The sequence below is a fragment of the Eriocheir sinensis genome, chromosome 21 (genome assembly GCF_024679095.1).
Source record: "Eriocheir sinensis breed Jianghai 21 chromosome 21, ASM2467909v1, whole genome shotgun sequence".
NCBI classification, from domain to species: domain Eukaryota; kingdom Metazoa; phylum Arthropoda; class Malacostraca; order Decapoda; family Varunidae; genus Eriocheir; species Eriocheir sinensis.
Genome location: NC_066529.1, coordinates 1858812 through 1877693, shown reverse-complemented (window position 1 = coordinate 1877693; position 18882 = coordinate 1858812). Strand labels below are relative to the sequence as shown.

Sequence of the window (18882 nt, the reverse complement as noted above, 5' to 3'; positions counted from 1 at the left end):
GCCGTTTTTAAAATCCAGAATTCTCTGTCCGGGTCGAGACCGCGTGTTCACGACCCGGACGGGGTTGTGGTCTCAACCCGGACGGATGTTTTGGTCCACCAAAAACACACTTACACCAATGTTTTATATTTTTTCTTACTAAGAACATCCAGAACATGACACTGAAAGGTGGAATAAAACAATTGGTAGCAAAATATCAATGTAATAAAAAAATATATGATAAAAAAAGGTAACTGCAGTCCTTAAACCTACTCCTTTTTTCATTCGTATTTGAATATATAGTATTAATATTGGTTTTAGGTTAAAATGATCGTGATTGACAGAGTCATTTAAAAAAAAAAAAAAAATCCTTCTTATACCTCCGTGTTCTCGACTCGGACATCACGTGCACACTGTCCGAGTCGAGACCACGCACATCATTTTTTTAAAAATTCGTAAAAAATATAAACAATTGGCCTAGGTTAAATATTTCAATTTGGAGAAGTAAACACTAATGGGGCACATATTAATGCTAAAATAATTCACTTCCATCAATAAAACACTTCGAAAATCACTCGATATTTAGCCGTGGCAAACACCCATTTCCAGCCTTTTCCATGGCTTTATCTCACATATGGTACATTATAGTTGTAAGAACTATGCAATCATTCACTTTTTAATTGGTTTTTCCAGTACACTTAATTTGCATGAATTGTCAAAAATTGTCCGAGTCGAGAACACGGCATAATTTTGTCTAGCGGGCACCCCAAACGAGTCCATTGTTGTTTAGGCACTCCGTATTATCACTGATTTTATGCCAATATGGCTATATTACATAACAAAACTTATCACAAGTTGATCACGCCTTATTCGTGGTCATGGCACAATATATCCTGATGCCGAAAATTAAGACCGCGACCTCTTAAAATCGAAATTCTTACCATGCTTACAAGCGGAGCGTCGGCGGGGAGGTTTGCAAATGGCGTCTAGTTAGGACCGCCCTCCCTCATACGTCATAGCTCTGACGTCATCCTAGGCTCGATCGTTCATTGGTTAATCAAGACTGTCCGGGTCGAGACCTTGTCCGGGTCGTGACCACACGACCCTACTAAATAAAATCAGTCAATCAATCAATGTATTATATATATATATATATATATATATATATATATATATATATATATATATATATATATATATATATATGTAGAGAGAGAGAGAGAGAGAGAGAGATTATAGCCCATCATAGAAAGAGGACAGCTGTCATCAAGCAGAAGGGAGTAGATATTGCCTTCCAGATCGAGATAATTAATTGAAGTGGGCTAGGTTTTACTGGAGGGAACACCTGTGCCACTAACAAGCCGGGGCCATCCAAGAGACCCTTCAAGAAAGTCTATATATACAGGCGATATATAGGCAGCACCTTAAAAAAAATATATATATATATTTTCCGGAACAGCTGGGTGGCCTGCGTGCTGACTGGCTGGCCGGCACCGGGATGCGAACCCAGGCCCGCGTGGGTTGTAAAAATAACAGGCGTGCTAACCACTTCACCATGCACAGAGGTGCTGAGTTAATTGAGCTTGCTATTCAATATGAGTGTGAATGAGGTTTAACGCAGTTTCATTTATAAATTATTTCACTGATAATGAAACTAACTCTATTCACATTGAATAAATTTTCCAATTGCTCATTCCATCCACACTGCTGACATGCCACTCATAGCTTATTTCATATAATAAGACAAACAGATCAAGGAGCAGATTATTGGCTTTGCTATTAATATATTTATTGGAGAGTTTCACTTTGGGGTAAACACTTGACGGACCTTTATTTCCATTTTTCCTTATAATTTCACTCAGTGGTGGCCTGACTCACGTAAACCTACACAACACAAGAGTGGTTAAGACGTGCAAGTAATCAATCAAAAATCCCTCCAGGTGTTAGTAAAGAACAGAACTCGATAAATTCAAAATGACACATCAAGAAAGATTTACTAAGTAACATAGCACAACAGCTATTCAACATAATTTTATAAGGAATCTCCATGCCAATTATACATGCTCTTGTACATGAATTATTATCTATAAATAATTATTCTGTATGGCTGTACATTGGTCATCATAGTTATCAATGAAAAAAAAGTATAACACATCTACTAATATTTTCTAATTACCCATGCATGTCTAAGCGTTATGGTTTCTATTTCTGATAGTACTCTTCAAAATATTTGTTCTGGATACAATCGATTCTTTTCTTTCATCTCTTGTTATTTTTTCTCTTGAACAGTTCTTGGTTTCACTGGGCAGTCCTACTCTTGGCAGTCATCAGCAACGGCTTCACCCACTGTATAGAAAAACAACAATTTGTAGAAAAAATGCTGTTCTGGCATATTACAACAACCAAGTCAACAAAAATTGTAGTAGATTTATCTCGGCCCCTACTGGGCAAACAAAGGAAACTCTTCAACTTTCAACTGTCTGATAACATTCCCGTTTCATACCACATCAGGGATTCCCTACTGCATGACTTCCTTATCATACATGAAAGTTTACAGTATACTTTCTGTGTATTGCATTGATATTACCAAAAGATTCCAACTTTTCCTCCAAGTAGAAAGGTATTCAAACTGTACTGTGCTGTTGTAACCTAAAGAATGCATCTCTTCTTCCCAGTTACTGCACAGAAAAAAATAAAAAAAGGTATACAAACTATACTGTATTGGAATAACCACAGGAAACCAACTCTTATTTCAAGCTGTTGTACAGAAAAAGTAAGAAAAAATGGCATTAGACCACTAGGCCTTCCACAACTAACCCACTCAGGGACAGGATTGTAGAAGTCAGCTTGCATCACTACCTCCAGCAGCTGTGTTCCTGCCCCACTGCCAAACTGTAGACAATGCAGAACAGGATTAATATATTAAGAGTATGCAGTATAGGAAATTTGAAATGAAATGTTGACAGGAGTAAGGTTATGGTTCTTGAAAGGGCTGTTGATCTTGCTAAACCATGCATTAAAACAGAGATAATGGAGGAAATGATTGAGTATATGTGCTTGGGGACAGTTCTGAGTGAGTACAAAAGGATGGAAGGAGAGGTGAGGGAGAGAACATTGAAGTGCAAACAGATAACAGGTAGTGATTGAAGAAAGTTATGAAGGGAAGAGGTGTGAGTATGGAAGTAAAGAAGGGCATAAGAAGCAGCACTATCCTCCCAACTGTACAGCCATGGACATGAAAGTTATATATGAGAGCTTTGATATGGATGTAACAGAGAAGGAAGTGAATTGTGGAGTGGTTAAATGGGTAAAGCTTGGTTCTCTGGGATGATCTGGACATTTGGTGAGAATTAGGATGACTTTCTGAAGAGAGTATATGAGGGTAGAATTAAGGGAAGGTGTCAGGGGGAGACCACCAGTGAAATATATTAATAGAGTGAATGAGAACTGGAAAGAGTCTGGTAGACAAAGAGATTGAGAATGCTGAGGAGTGTCAGAACAGGGAAAGTTGAAGCTTTGTTAATTTTTCAAGAATCAACTCATCTATATTTTTAATGGCAGCCCAAAGCAGACTTTTCTTGTTCTCTCTGATATATCCTACAACCTTTCACCTGCAGATAAAGCAGCCGTTAGTACACTCACAAGCGCTGAGGTGATGCACTCATACAGCAAGACACTTCTGGCAAGGTTGTTTGTGCCCTCAAAGGGAAGGTTATTACCGGCTGCAGCCCTTGTAGACCCCTGAGAGAAGTAAATTCATATGATTTGCATTTTTCACACAGTAAAGCTATATACCTTCCCCAACAGCAACTATAGTGTAGTATATATTATAATATTATGTCAGTCTGTGGTCCAAAAGCCATAGAATTACCTTCATAGATGCAATGTCTTCATCCATCTCATACATGTCTTCCATATCCCCTTCCTCATCCTCCTCTTCCATCATGTCCTCCCATACAAAGTCATGTTCATCTTTTGCCTCCCACAGGTCTTTTTCCCATTGCTGTTGCCTTTCTTCTCCATACTTCTCCTGGCAGTGAGATGCAGATGCCTCCACAAGATTCTGGAGAGATGGCACAAACTTTTGACAATAACAAATGAGGAAATATTGTTATGCCTCAAAAATTCATTAATTTTCATTTATACTATCCATGTAGCTTAACTGTTGCTTTGTTAATGTACAGAAACTGTTGAAAATCCAATATTCCCCAGTCTAACCTTCCCCACTTTTGTCTAAAATCTCTAGACCTTCCCCACGGGAGCTTACAATGAATCTTCACATACACGTGTTCACGCACTACATACACACGCTATACTCTGTACACCTTTGTTACACATCCAACATTCTTGTCTCCCACCTGTACCTCACCTTGACCCCTGGGAGCTGCAGGATGGAGGCCATGGCCTGGATACTGAGCATGGTGGGGCCTCCGTGGCTGACCAGTGTTGACTCCACTATGTACTGCACCCCCCCACTCGCCTGTCGGACAAACCTCTCCTCACGCTGAATGGAAGTACAGAGCATAAAGACAGTGTGTGATTAAACTAAGGTATCTATCTCTTTTACATCCTTCATCAGTATATAAACTGACCATGGAGGAAGGAAATATAATGACAATGTCTCCTTTCATACACAACAGAGAAAGTTATGCACGGTGATGATGAACCATACCTGAGGAAAATCAGTCATTGGCATAGTTAGTCTTAGGCATTGGGGGTTATCACCCAAAACATTTCATGGCTAGTAAGGATCCACATGAAATGATTCTAATACCAGTCTTAGCATAGGAAAGTGAGACACCTGTGTAGCATTAGCAGGAAAGGTCAAGGATAAGATTGTTGGAAATGAACATTCTAAAGAACACCTGTGAACCTCATGAGGCAGGTAAGATGAGGATTAAGATGGTGTGGAGAAATGTGTACTAATATGTCTGTCAAGTGTGCTGGGCTGATACTGTCATATTTAGGGTATGGAGAGTATAAACTATGATAATTCTAATTCGTGCTACAGGCAAACACAGGAGTCAAAAATGTGTTAAGCTGGTTGTGTAATATTAACAGTATGAAAAGGAAGAAGCATGGAGAAAAATTCTGTCTGTGGAACTTGGAGAGAAAGTAGATGAAAAGCATAACAGTACTTTAACCCCTTGACTGCAGATTTCCGACAAGAAGACATCACCAAGCTACAGGAATGGAACAACAAGTGGCTGCTACAATTCAATGAAGAATCATGTAAAGTCATGTACCTTGGAAGGGGATATTCAGCATACCAATACCACATGGGAAACACTCCTATATACACCACAGAGCCAGAGAAAGACCTGTGAGTATATGTTACCCGGCTACCAGTGAAGACGAAATCCATGCCAATCGCAGCGGACGGGTTAAATGTAATTGAGAGTACTACAAATATTTGCATCTATTAGTGTAGTGATATAGTTGTAATGGCAGTTCTTTTTAAGAGTAGAAAACAGTTACCTTTTGATAGTCAACAAGTTTCCTCAGTCTTCTGTTGAGGCAGGAAGGCAGGTAGTTAGCGTTGGTGTGGTTGTTATGATATTCTCCGCCGCCCTGATGGATCCGAAGGGCACCTGAAGAAACAAATAAGAGAGCATTGGGGGCATGACAAAATTGTAATCGAATATAACTTACTTTCATTTCATTACAGGATTGAAAAAGAACTCACCTGGTTTTTCAACATGAGGAACACTGCACTCAGCAAGGTCAGGAGGCAGGTAGTTTGCTGTGCAGTTTCTTACTTCCTCAGGATTCTGGTAAAAAAAAAAAAAAAAAAAAAAAACATAATGAATGAGACGAACATAAATTGTACTCTTAATGGATTTGGTAAAACTTTATCACTGTCATTCACTCCCCCCAAAATTGACCTCTCTTTTGGCCACTCTTCACTTTATCTTTTGTAGGAGCAGTGATTAGTGGGCTTTTTTTCCAACACTTTTTTTTGTTGCCCTTGAGCTGCTTCCTTAGCTGTAAAAAAAAAATAATAATAATAATAATAATAATGTAATTGAGGAATGCAATGGAGTGTTACCTCAAATAGACCCTCCATAAGTTTATAAATTCTTTTCCTTTCTCTTTTACTCACTGCTCTCTCTTCAAAGTCCAAGAGCTCACCTGACTGATGTGTCCTGCCTCCTTGAAGCACCTCAAGCACTGCTGCTCCACCTCAGCATCCACGATCATCCCACACATATCTTCTTTCGGTGGAACATTTGCCATAACCTAAGAGCCATCAAGCACACATGAATGAGTTGATTTACCATGTAGAAGGATAGGATAGGACATCAGGTAAAGTGTACATATGCATATTGTAAACAAGCAGAGCAGGAGCCAAATAAAGAATGAACTCGTAACTTACTTGACAAAAGATGAAAGTGGCTCCAAGTATTAACACAGCTTCACGCCTCATCTTTCCTTATGATTCTCTGCAAACGATGAAAAACTGGTTAATCTTTGAGCTCTTGTGTACGATGCTGCTTCCCTTATCTAATATGTATATTTTTCTTTCTCTTAGAAGATCACACAGCAATAACATTTATCCCAATGAAAAAACACTTTCAATGTAATTTTAGGACCTTTTGAAATCTATTTGCTCACACATTTAAATATATACATTTCTACATGAACTGTACAGTCACAAGATTAATTAATTTTTGTTGTGTGGAGAAAATTTCTATAGCAGACCACTCCCAGAGACGGGTGACGCCTGGTGACGAGGGAGAGCCGGACTGAAGAGGAACACAGCAGGAGGGTGGGTGGCTGCCGTGACGCTCCCAGAAGAAGTGGTGCAGCCACCCACTCACTAGTGCACACCCTCCCCCCCCGGCCCTCCTTCCCTGTTACATGCCTCACTTTTACACTCTTATCCCCTTCTTCTCTTTCCTTTTTTTTTTTCTCTCCCTCCTTTTATGAGTATACCTTCTTGTGCAGGTGCAGACACTCACACAGCAGATGGAATGAAAAGGAGAAGGGTTGGGAGGAGTAGGAGATGGAGGAGGGACAAAAAAGAGGCATTTACTGGACACTTGTGCTGACCTTTGCTATCATAGGTTCACAGATGAGGTGAAGTGAAAAGAAATATCAGTGGGTTTCCATTCATGAGTTAATAACTGACAAATACTCAAACTCTTCTACAAGAAGACATTATCCTATCAGTGCTTGAACATGTAACACCTTGATAATCAGAACCTCCATCCTTTAGGTATTCCTTTGAAAGCCTTTTGCAATAGTAATCTTAACTGATCTTAAATGGGGAGCATATTAGGGAACCCTACTGTAGTGGCCTCCTATTCATTATCTGCTAAATGATTTACGACCCTACCTGCTTTGGGTGACATGCAAACTAGGTCACCAGAATAACACATACACACACACACACACATACACACAGGTTTGGATTACAAAATATAAATACATGTTCACTCAGGCAGCATTAAAATATCTCACCCTACCTATTAGAAACATCTGGCTGAGTTTAACTATGGACAAGTGATAGATGAGCATTGGAAGTGGCTGTCAGAGAGGTGTGTTATAGACAAAAGACTGGAAGAATAGCAGTGTGAAGGGCAGACAACAAAAAGGTGAATGTTTCTGAAGATACACTGCTAAGGCCATAACTTGAAACTTACTGAAGCTTAGAGGGAAGAGGCAAGGGACTAAGGAGACATATATTGTTTAGTATGTTTACCTAAGTGATAGTAAAGAGGTAGGGAGCTAACTACTCATAAGGGTGCCTCTTCTCTGTGTACAGTATCTCTCTCAAAGTTGTCTAATCTGGTTTTAAAGGTGTTGATGCAAAATTGTGAGAAGAAAATAAACAACGATAAAGAAACAGCAGTACTTCACATGATACTCCTATGAAAAATCACAGATAAGAGGAGGCATATGGAATACATGGGGAAGAGAGGGAATAGAGCGGGTACATACAAGTGGCTGCCCTTTAAATGAATGAATGATCCATTACTAAAGGCACCATCTGTCACCCACCTGTAAGACTGCATCACACCTGAGCTCAACGGGGCCTCTGCAGCACTTGGGAAGGAGCCAGCAAGAGGGACAGCCATGCGGGAAGCCCAACCTATCCTGGCTGTGGTGGTGGTGGTGGGCTTGCTGGCCACCTCTGCCTTGGGTACACAGCTGGCAGGAGAAAGCATTAAGGTTTGTCATTATACACACATATAAGAACAGATAAGTAAGTAAATAAAGGGTTTTCACTAATTTATGTGTTAATGGCTTTGAGGTGGATGAGGAATATAATGGCAAAGGAATGGGTTAATGGCCCAAAATATGAGTAAGTAAATAAATTGATGAATACATGATTAACTAGCGTAAGTACTAAACAGCTGTCTATGAAATGCATTGTATGTCTAACACTGAAACGAATGATGAGTGACTGGATAAGTGGATGAAAATATGAGTAGGTATATAAATAGATTCTTAATACTGCTTCTAACCAGTTCATCTACTTGATACATATATTTCTAGAGCATGTAGTGATTTAAGATGAACATGAATGAATGGTAACTAGGTCAGGGACTCAGTTATTGACCGGCCACGTCTCCTTTAGTATTTTTCTTCAATGCAGAGTTTACGATGAAAAAGTCACGACGATACTGATTTCTTAGTCGATATTCATAAAAGAAATACGTAGTTGTCTTTAATTTTCAGGCGGGAAGGAAAGTGAGTTGGCCCAGGACAGGTCTAGAGATCTGTCAGTGGGTTGTAGAGGAGGATGTAGAGAGGAACTGCTCCGCCTGCTTCAATGCTGCCGACTCCTGGCAAAAGGTACCGAACAAGGAAACTACACAAAAATCTTCATACCAACTTACTCATGATTAACCTGTCTGCTGCGATTGGCACAGAGTTAGCTTTCACTGGCAGCCTGGTAACATATACTCCCAGGTCTTTCTCTGCCTCTGTGGTGGATAGTAGAGTGTTTCCTATGCAGTATTGGTATGCTGGATATCCCCTCCCAAGGTGCATGACTTTACATTTTTCTCCACTGAATTGTAGCAGCCACTTTTTGTTCCATTCCTGTAGCTTGGTGATGTCTTCTTGTAGGAAATCCACAGTCAAGGGGTTAAACATTACACCTGAGTCATGATGAGTACTCGCTACACAATCCTCTTAGATGTGCTGGCCTACACCTTTACTTCATCAGTGCCACAGTATATGTATTTTTTGCATATGCTACATCAGTATACACATTGAGGTTGAGTTTCAGTCCTTGAGGATTAACCACTACAGCACTACTTAAAGAAACTGCTGTGATAAATTAACAAACCAATCTCCACATGTTCACAATAAAGGAAAGCAGACTGTATGACTATATAAACTGTTGCTGCATGAACACTCACAAAATCTTTTTATGCATCATACTTACAAGACAAAGAGGTGTGTGAGGGACTGGCTTCCTGCTTCAATTGCTAGCTGTTACGAGACAGCATCCAGCACCAGGAAGGCATTCAATCGCTGTGTCACTCGGAGCTATGAGAAGAGTTTGCGTTTCAATAAGGTATGTTGTTTGGGCATCTTGCTAAAGTCAAACCATTTCAAATAGTCCGTTTGAGCATTTGATTCCGTGGGTCCTTTCCTCCCCTCTGCTCTGCCACACAGTTCCAACACCTATCTCTTCCTCTCATATGTTACCTATATCTAAATAAGAGAGGAAAAAATAGGTGTTGGGACTGTGTGGCAGAGCAGAGGGGAGGAAAGGACCTGCAGAATCAAACATCCAGATGGGCTATTTGAAATGGTTTGACTGTAGTGTTGTGACTTACAAGAAATTTATGCCCAACTATTCTTAAAAAAAATATCCCACTCAACTATGGGATTTGGAAACCATAATCAAAATGAAATGAAAATAACACTGACATAAAAAGCTGAAAACATACACTTTTATTTTTTTATCAGTTCTTGCCATCACTTTTCTCAAATGTTTCAACTAATATGCTTTTTACTATTGGTTTTGTCCTCAGAAAACAAATTTATATTTTGACAAGAGCAGCAGATTCTTGAACAAGATTGCTGGGTACTCCTACTTGGAGGGCGGCCCGGCAGCACTTTTCTCTGGCTTTGCCCAGGACCTTCTCCTCAACACTGGCGGCATCAAGGTTTGTTGCCTAGTCTCCAGATTCTCTCACACGTGTTGACATCACTGAGTTTGAAGTCATGTTGGTGTTGTAACATGGTATGCATATGATATGAATATGGAAATAAATAAATTTATTTATTGTGTATCTGAGGAGAAAATGTGAATGTTGATCCTTCTGACTTAATTTTCATCAACATGGAAACCCTTACAAAAAAAAAAGAATCTTAGATTACAACGTATATGCACCAAGATAAGCATACAAATTTCATTACTTCTCTACTGCAGGATGCACTGAGCACCAGTGAAGACTGTAAGAGGAAGTTCAGTGGAGGGCAGAGGAAGGGGGCCCGGCATGCACCACACGCCAGTGAGCTGCAGCTTCGAGGTAATTTGTCAGCTCTTCCTTAGTGCTTAGCATGCTTGACATGTTGACTGAATTAATATTTCACTAAAATTTATCCTTGAATAAATTTGAGATTGTAAATATGTTTTACAGTTATTATTGTCTATACGAGTCATGATTAAATTTCCTCTTGTGTGAAGTCCCCATCATGAAAATGTCAATACAATGTTGCAGTATTCAAGCCAAGCTTACAAGAGGTGGAATATGAGTATGGCAAAGTGGGCCACAGCATGCCCTTCAAGGGGGTGGGTCCCCTCGCCCAAACAATTTTGAAAGGCATGTGCAACACCCACTACCTGGTGAGTCACTTGTCCTTTTTGTATAAATTTGAAGAAAAATCTTGATGAGCCTCTGAAAATCATTGCTCAATTTTACCTAAGAAGCAGCTTGTTGTACAAGAATAAGATCCGGTAAACTAGGACAAACATTTACTTGTGGTGCAGGAGGAAAATGCATGACTAGTGTCGTACCACTCCAGCTCAGACACAAAAATTCAGGATTGAATGAAATATTAGGACTTCATGGCTGGTATGATATTTCTTTCATGCTTAATATGTGGCACTGATCATTAATGTTTAGGAGGACCAACAAAAACTACAACTTCTGGTGGACTCTGCTGTGACCTCTCATCTGCCCATGCCTGCCTGGGTAAGTTGTTCTCTTGTCATAAAGTACCTTGTTCTGATACTTTATGCTCAATGAGGAAAATACTGTGGTCAAATAAAGCTTAAAGAATAATAACTTGGTGCATATGAAACTTCTTTGTCTTAAGTAATGAAAATACGTTCCATACCTTAATCTGTTGCTAAAAAGATGCATTTTTCTTACAACCTTTTTTGTTCTCAGGTATTCCAAGAAGTAGTGAAGAAAATCAGCTCTGTTCAGATTTAAAAATTTAGCAAGGAAAACTTGATATTGATGTGCTTATCAGCATGATACACTTGCACAAATAGATTGAATAACCATGAAGAAACCAGTCTACAAAGTCTACAAATGATGGTTTCTGTTAACATACTGTGTGCTATATGAACTGGCAAATTCTGTATGTAAACATAATTGGCTTTGACATAGAATTTTCTGGAGGCAGATGACAAAAATAAACAATAAACTTGTAGATATCTTATTTATTTTCAACTAAGGCTATTAGAAGAGAAGCAACAACTAAGACATTTATGCTGTTCCCTAGCAGTTTGTACCTCTGTTTCTTTGTTGTTGTGGGAGGGAAGGTGAACCAGGGTGGGAAGCACATTAGTCTAGTCACCTCTTCAGGAGTGAAATACCTCAACTGAAGCTGATGCAACAACTCTATTCTCAGTGGGTCGTCTTCACTTAATGTCTGTACTTTTGAGTAGATCTCTGACATGTCAGCCTGAGTATTGTGCTGCACAACAGATCCTGTTCCCTCAACATAATGTGCATAACCCTTAGTAAAACAACAAGACCTTTGAGACTTACAAGTAACAATGTCTAATAACATATAATACCTTTTTAAAACTTTATCTGACAACAAGAAACCATCAAGGTCAATCTCAGTATCGAGATAACTGGAGAGCGATGGAAGTTCAGATGATAAGTTGTTTGTTGGAGAACTTCCATGATGGTAAGAATGAAACTTATGGTGAAGCAATTGAAGTGACGGCTTAACAGGTCTAGAGCACCGACAGCAGGGTTCACCGAGTGACTCAAGGAATGCTTGACTTTGTACACAAAGGCAGTATGGAAACTCAGTCAGCACCTGAAAAGAAATTAGACCGAAATTAAAACTGGAATGAAATCACAGAGTAATAAGCAAGATATATAAAATAAATCCTCTTTAAAGTCTACACCACTGAGGCAGAGGCCTAACCTTACTAATGAGACTTTCTATACAACAGAGTGAGGTCATTCTTTGTTGATTTATACCATAAAGTGCTGGCTATCATATATTTGAGGATACCCTAAACTTAACCTAACCTAACCCCAAACAGTTACTATAGGTCTTGACTCAGAAAATTTATATATGCTTCCGTCCTAATGAAACTTTCTGTACAACAAAGTGAGGTTATTCTTTGTTGATTTATACCATAAGTTGCTGGCTATCATGTGTTTCAAGATACCCTAAACTTAATTTTAAGTTATTCTAAGCCATTACATGTTACTTTATGTCATTACAAATTATTTTCAGTTATTTTAAGTCATTGTAAATCATTGTTTTTGTGAATTTAGGCAGACCCGAGAATGACTCTCCATTGAACCCATTTTATCTAGGACTCAGTTTACGATATTTCAATTTATGATCAGGTCTTCAGAAATATAACCCAGTCATGAATCGAGGGAGACCTGTACTAAATCTCACAAGGTTATTCTTTGTCACTACTAAATTATCTCCATCACACTTATTAGCATCAAAGAAAAGATAACTGCATCAACTCACCTCCGGGCTCGTGGTAAAAGTGAATGGCTCCTCAGACAGCTTTGCCAACATGTAGTACCTCAAGCGAGAGTTGGGGACTCCAAACTGGGTAGGGGATAACAGGAATTCCTGTAATGAAAGCAATCTTTGTTAATATCATTATTCATATACTATTTCCTGCAGAGTTGAGTCATAATGACCCAACTGTTGTGCACACTCCTATAAGTGCATGTGTGTGAGTACAGTGTCATGCTCACTGAGAATCATTGCACACACAGCCTATTATAGCCTGAGTCAAACACTGATTATTGGGCCGGATCACCTGTGGATTGTGCACTTCTCTGATTCACACATTCCACCACGCTGACACATTATGGTGAATTACAATGAAAGATTCAGCTTACTTGCTGAGGCAAAAACATCTCCCTATAAGAGCAGATGAGACAAAAAAATAAATAAATAAATAAATAAATAAATAAATAAATAAAAAAAAAAAATAAATAAAAAAAAAATAAATAAATAAATAAATAATAATAATAAAAAATAATAATAAAAATAATGAATAAAAATACTTCATGATCAACAGACAGAAGGTTGCCTTGCCTGAGATAAACTTTTACTTTTGTATTTACTTTCAGAGCACACATTTAAGAAAGCTAATCACAGTCTTGCAGACTTCCATACCTGCCAAGCATAACCCCTATGGAGGAGCATGTCCACCAGCTGCTCTCTGGTCTGGGAGGTCTCATAGCCTGCCACATTCTCCAGCAGGATCATTCTGGGGGGCTGCGGGACTCTTCGCAGAAGGTCCACCAGGTGCAGGAATGACGAGGACCGTGCATCCTCCGCATCTCGCTTCAAACCCTGCCTGGCACAGGAGAGGGCTAGAGTGTCTCACATTTTAGGGAATGCCTGCTGCTCTTACTTAAGAAAACAAACACACTACAAATCTATCTGTACCTCTGTGTGACTCCCTACTCTCCAAAGACAGTTCTTCAGCTGGTGCCTTCATCATTCTAGCAGCTGCCACTAAGGGTGTGGACACAGCAAAGGAGGCTCCAGTTCTTGTTTATGCATTTCAATATCATTTGCATTTTCAATATGTTTGAGAAATGAAAATGCTTAAATTCACTTTACACTACATTTCCTTAATTTTAACACATTATTACATGCAGCAATACAATGTAACTGCCAATATAAAATGTTATATATGCAAAAAGATCAGAGGACTAAACAACAAATGAATTAAACATAAATTCAGGCTTGAAGTAAAGGCAACAACCTTGTGAATGGCTGGCAGGGTGGGCTCATCATGATGATGTCTGGATGAAGTCTGGTCAGCTCTTCCAAGGAAAGTCCCAGGATGTTATGTGGCTTGCTACTGCCAGGGAAGTTCTTGCAGTACACATCCATGGCTGAGGGATTGATCTCATAGGACGCCACTACTTGGAAGGGCAGCCCACTCTCTGAATCAAAATAGTTATAGGAAATAGCACTCAAAACAAGGATTAAAATATGTCAAACATAATGGTTGTGGGGATTATAGCACAATCAATCAATCAATAAGTGGCATTTGCTGTGGGGGGGGGTGTCACCTCACCCACACTATAACATCAACCCCGGGAGTTCTTTCAAGCAAATCTCCATGCAGGCCCCCTCCCCATCCTAAATATGTTGTGGAAGTGTCTATCGACTTGCTATAGCTACAAACTTTGAAGGTATTTCCTTAGTCTCCTTCATTCAGCATGGTCTCTTACAGGAGCAACCTGGTGAGCAGGCTTGACTTCTGGGTAGTGTGCAGCGTGCTTGTATAGCCGGAGTTGGCTTTCATGGACTATACAGGTTATATATAGACCTTGGTTTGATTCAGTTTCACAGATTAGTCACCAATTTGACAAAGTCATTCCGACTATATATATATCCCACGATTCATGTTCAGTGGGACCATCTGACTACCGTTTTTCTAGTTTAGCAATATGACAGTTCTGAGTTTCCTAACTAATGATCAAAACCTCAGAACTAATGAAACTATTCCCATTGGCTAGGAGGAATGAGTGGGCATGTTGTGTCACAAAGGCTCAAAGAGAGGTTGTGCGGGGAGCTGCGTGGGATGTGTGGGCACCTGCTGCTCCTTGAGTACAGTTGACCCGTTGACTAAGCAATGTTGTGCGATGTTAAGCAATGGAAGTAACAAGTCTTGCTAAGATGATGACGAATGCCCTGCTGAGTCTGGCGAGGCAGTAAATGTAAACAAAACAGACTTCTTAGTTATAAGTGCAAGTGTCATCTCTTCTCCATCTTCTTCCCTTCTATGAATGTTTCGTTCAACTATGAATGCTGTTTCCTGCAAAGGGTCACCTCAGGACCTCAGGGAATATTGTGAGGGAGCTGTTGTGTGGGACACCAATTTGTTTGGCTCAGCCCTTCACCCATGGGTCAACTGAACACAGGTGTGTGATGTTGCCCCTGTTGCTCTGATCAGCCCTGCCACCCCTGATAACTTTACTGGGTTTAATGATGATGAGCTGGCACAATACAAGAGGAGTGAGTGAGTTGCTGAGGGAGGCTGCTGTGCATCCGGCTGCATAGGAGGGCAGTGTTTGTTAAGGGCTGTGGTGATGTTAAGTGGGGGCTCTAAGTAAGCTGATGCACTCCCAACTCTTAACTTCTTTATTCAATAGAGCACATTCAAATCTCAATGGTCAGCATGCGGGTATGGCATCCTGGAGGACCCAGGTTCGTGTCCTGCCCACCACTAAAATCAGACAATTTTCAGTCATTTCCGAGTAGCCTAAGACTACCCACATGCTGTACTGAAGACCACCTATCAACCCAAACTCTAGATCCCCCTTTCCCAACCGTGGGGTCGCAACCCCAAGTAGGGTCACCAAGTGCTTTTCTGGGGGTCGCCAAGACCTCAAAATATCAAACATGGTGTTTTTATGTTACAATAACACATAAATAACTAAACTAGTGGGGTTGCAGTCATGTCTAGAGGTGCATGATTGGGGTTGCCTCAAAAAAAGGTTGGGAACCACTGACTTAGTGAGTAGGGGTTGAGTTAGTGGGGGTTAACCCCTTCACTCCGGCGACGGCGACGGCGGCGTCCGACGGTAGGGATCAGTTACTAGGTATATATATTTGATGAGATGGGACTACTTTACTTGGCATGATTGGCTTACTGTGGAAAATCACAAAGATGGACCTAATTACAATGATAACCAATTTTCCAAAGTCTGATGGAAGTTTCATGGACAGATACTGACCTTGGGCTGCTGCCTGCATGCCTCCTATCCCACTGTACAGTTCCAGGATTTTCAGCATCTCTTGAAGATTACCTGATCTGTAACAGTAAAGTAGGAAATCAGACACTTTCTGTCGTAACTCTATAGATCTCTTAATACAACTGATCTTAGTCACCAAAAATTAAAAAAGGCTAACATTCATTCATTCTCATCACAAGTCCAAACCATCTCAGAGCACCACGTCTCCCCCAGTCAAACACTCCACAATCCACTCCCTTCCCTGTCATAGCCATTCCAACAAACCTTTCATAAATACTTTCATTACTTTCTCCATGCCATCCTGATTCACCACATGATTATCTTATGTAGGTCTGGACCCATCCTGACACCTGAGTCTATAGGTCCACTGTATCATAGTACAGGACAAATAAATCACTATGGTACAGTACATACATGGGGTTAATCTCACAGTCTGGGGAAGGGAGGGCATGTACTACTCCACTAATAAGAAGGATATGGGGGATGAAGCCCCCATGAGAATGGATATGAGTTTAGAATCAATTTAATTGAGGATTATTGAAGAGAGGGAAGTCAATAAATTTTGACGCTGACTGCTTATTTCTAGACAAAATATGATGCTATTTATTATGGATAGTATTTTTTCCAGAAAACACTAAATGATTGACTTTTCAAAGCCTGAGGTGCACCCCCCACTGCCCCGCCCCCAGGGATGGGCACGCTTTCGCTAATCCACTAACAGCTAGATAATTAGTGAAGCTAAGTGTTTCATTAGCTGATTTGCATTTTCGTTAACTTTGGAAACAGTTAGCGGACCAATTAACTTCCGCTAAATGTAGTTCCTCCTCTGCTAACTTTAAGTTCACTAAAAAATTCATATACAGGTTTGTTCTTATCCACTGTGGGCAGACACAGCACCAGTTGAGCCACATAGCGCTATAATTCCAGGGCTTCCACTTTTGGGGAAATTACGCCTTAAAGCAGGGTAATTGGACGGTTATTAAGGAAACTTTTTGGTATTTTGCATCTTCCATTTCCAACTAGTCTATTTGAACTCAGGATTTAGTAACAAGAATATTTTCCACCTGACAAGAAATAAACTTAAAATACTAAAAATAAGTGTCAGTTATGGAAAAAAAAAAAATGCGTAAATTTGCGGGAAATCTTGGGTAAAATATACGGATTTAAGATAAAATGAAGGCTTCTCTCTCTTCTTGTTGTTGCTTGTTGGGCTCTTTGTTCAGTTCAGCTGCCATGTCACTGTGTAGTTGCGTTCATTATTGTTGCCTTGTTTATCGTTATCGACATCATGGAAGGTGACCTGAGTGAGGACGTTTTTGTTCTGGCTGAGGATGCTGACCCTGTTAAGGAGCCGGCAGCAGCTGTGGGTGTTTATTTGTGTACACTTTCATCATCATCTGATTTTGGCATGCTATATCATTCTGGAAAGTTCTATGTCTAAGCTACAACATACTGAAATTTCAGGACACTAGGTTTTTTTTTTTAGGGTTTTAGAGGCAAAATACTAAACTGAAGCTAAATACATATAAAAAAATGTAGTGGTTAGTGGTTAGCATTAGCTTTGGTTAGGGGTGCCCACCACTGCCCGCCCCTACCCATAGTGGACCCACCCACGCTGCCGCCCTGTCCCATCTCGCGCTGCATATGCCCGCTGGCCCACACAGCATGGCAAATAAATTTAAACTAACCTAACCTACTTAATAGGAGCACTGCGCCCCCCTTGACCCCTCAATGGGGGCTTTGAGTCCCTCGATCCCCTTTCTATTTTCTGGAAGTCATTTCCTACTGCCTTGCATTCAGGGACCTAAAAAGAATCCATATTATAAGTATGAACTTACAAGAGGTGGCTACACTCTCTTCAGTACTGACCATTTAATTCATTCACCCACTACAAGATAAAAAAAAAAAACTGTCGCCGTCCTAACCCTAAAACCAGCCTGGGTGTGCCGCTGGGTACACGGCGGTGCCCCGGGGTGCCTGGCACGTCAGCTGTCACCAGTGTCCGGGGCCGGGGCACGGGGCACGCCAGCCTGGGGGGCACGAAAATCTCGGCATTTGACACGTGGGGCCGCCCTCGGTGTATGTACAAGGTGCCTGCAGGTAAAGACAAAGGGCGCCAGCACTGTTACCTGGTGGAGGCGTGGCTGGTGCTGGGTGCTGGGTTACCTGCATGGAGGTAGAATTGGTGGAGTCGACATCATCCACCCGAGCTGTCATTTTTACGGGCAGATGTCAGGTGTTGTCAGGTCAGGCTCCCTCTTAATGGGCTCGGCCAGGCTCACCAACCCATATCTTTTAGCTGTAAGTTTGACAGTTCGTCGGCTTCACCTCAATGAAAGGGATTAGCGGGCCGTGTCGACTCCATAAATTCTACCTCCATGGTTACCTACACCCCCCTCCCCCCCCCGCCGCCAAGGGTGTTCCCGAGGTGGTTCTGATGCTCACTTTTTCTCACTTCTCCGCCAAGGGTAATTTTAACTACGACATCGAGACTTAGACAGTGGATACACAAGATAATCATTGAATTACTGATGAACTAGACCGCCTAGTTACCTGCTGATGACTCGGAATTTCTCTCTTATGTGCAAGGAATATTTAAAAACAGAGCAATGGTTTGAGAGGACCAATGATGGTGAGAATCGATAGCTATGAGAATGGGTAATGGTCCATTCCTGCACCATCTTTGTCAGGCTTTAAACAGAGATTTTATGGG

At 40.6% G+C, this 18882-nt stretch overlaps 3 protein-coding genes across 7 annotated transcripts; 1 reads left to right on the top strand and 2 right to left on the bottom strand.

Moving 5' to 3' along the window:
• Positions 1 to 1731: 1731 nt before the first annotated feature.
• On the bottom strand, positions 1732 to 8110 carry LOC127001503 (uncharacterized). 3 transcript variants are annotated; one of them, XM_050866094.1, is made up of 10 exons: positions 7984 to 8110; positions 6356 to 6422; positions 6112 to 6219; positions 5666 to 5750; positions 5458 to 5570; positions 4349 to 4483; positions 3851 to 4042; positions 3622 to 3720; positions 2797 to 2871; positions 1732 to 2325 (listed from the first exon to the last, which is right to left on the bottom strand). In XM_050866094.1, exons 2-10 carry the CDS (start codon positions 6404 to 6406, stop codon positions 2278 to 2280), a joined length of 906 nt encoding a protein of 301 aa, XP_050722051.1. In that variant the 5' UTR covers positions 6407 to 6422; positions 7984 to 8110; the 3' UTR covers positions 1732 to 2277. The 3 variants fall into 3 exon arrangements, with proteins under 3 accessions (XP_050722051.1, XP_050722052.1, XP_050722050.1); XM_050866095.1 differs by lacking the exon at positions 7984 to 8110 and adding an exon at positions 6916 to 6936; XM_050866093.1 differs by lacking the exon at positions 7984 to 8110 and adding an exon at positions 6682 to 6821.
• Positions 8012 to 11607, top strand: LOC127001504 (uncharacterized). The gene is made up of 8 exons (XM_050866097.1): positions 8012 to 8154; positions 8665 to 8781; positions 9383 to 9511; positions 9975 to 10109; positions 10376 to 10475; positions 10668 to 10792; positions 11073 to 11141; positions 11340 to 11607. Exons 1-8 carry the CDS (start codon positions 8059 to 8061, stop codon positions 11382 to 11384), a joined length of 816 nt encoding a protein of 271 aa, XP_050722054.1. The 5' UTR covers positions 8012 to 8058; the 3' UTR covers positions 11385 to 11607.
• Positions 11603 to 18586, bottom strand: LOC127001502 (tRNA (cytosine(38)-C(5))-methyltransferase-like). 3 transcript variants are annotated; one of them, XM_050866090.1, is made up of 6 exons: positions 18336 to 18582; positions 16152 to 16228; positions 14168 to 14351; positions 13570 to 13753; positions 12907 to 13014; positions 11603 to 12228 (listed from the first exon to the last, which is right to left on the bottom strand). In XM_050866090.1, exons 1-6 carry the CDS (start codon positions 18368 to 18370, stop codon positions 11614 to 11616), a joined length of 1203 nt encoding a protein of 400 aa, XP_050722047.1. In that variant the 5' UTR covers positions 18371 to 18582; the 3' UTR covers positions 11603 to 11613. The 3 variants fall into 3 exon arrangements, with proteins under 3 accessions (XP_050722047.1, XP_050722048.1, XP_050722049.1); XM_050866091.1 differs by having other exon boundaries at positions 18299 to 18580; XM_050866092.1 differs by lacking the exons at positions 11603 to 12228; positions 12907 to 13014 and having other exon boundaries at positions 13602 to 13749; positions 18336 to 18586.
• Positions 18587 to 18882: the final 296 nt, after the last annotated feature.

Bases quoted from the DNA above. Each gene is read 5' to 3' on its own strand.
- LOC127001503 (XM_050866094.1), bottom strand. From the start codon at position 6,406: ATGAGGCGTGAAGCTGTGTTAATACTTGGAGCCACTTTCATCTTTTGT. The intron at 5,571-5,665 runs GTGAGTTCTTTT...TTGTTTCTTCAG, and splicing joins TCCTCATGTTGAAAAACCAG to GTGCCCTTCGGATCCATCAG. The intron at 2,872-3,621 runs GTGAGTGTACTA...CATTGTCTACAG, and splicing joins AGTGCATCACCTCAGCGCTT to TTTGGCAGTGGGGCAGGAAC.
- LOC127001504 (XM_050866097.1), top strand. From the start codon at position 8,059: ATGCGGGAAGCCCAACCTATCCTGGCTGTGGTGGTGGTGGTGGGCTTG. The intron at 10,476-10,667 runs GTAATTTGTCAG...ACAATGTTGCAG, and splicing joins CAGTGAGCTGCAGCTTCGAG to TATTCAAGCCAAGCTTACAA. The intron at 11,142-11,339 runs GTAAGTTGTTCT...TTTTGTTCTCAG, and splicing joins ATCTGCCCATGCCTGCCTGG to GTATTCCAAGAAGTAGTGAA.
- LOC127001502 (XM_050866090.1), bottom strand. From the start codon at position 18,370: ATGATGTCGACTCCACCAATTCTACCTCCATGCAG. The intron at 13,015-13,569 runs GTATGGAAGTCT...CTTTCATTACAG, and splicing joins ATAGGGGTTATGCTTGGCAG to GAATTCCTGTTATCCCCTAC. The intron at 12,229-12,906 runs GTGAGTTGATGC...ATTTCTTTTCAG, and splicing joins CTTTTACCACGAGCCCGGAG to GTGCTGACTGAGTTTCCATA.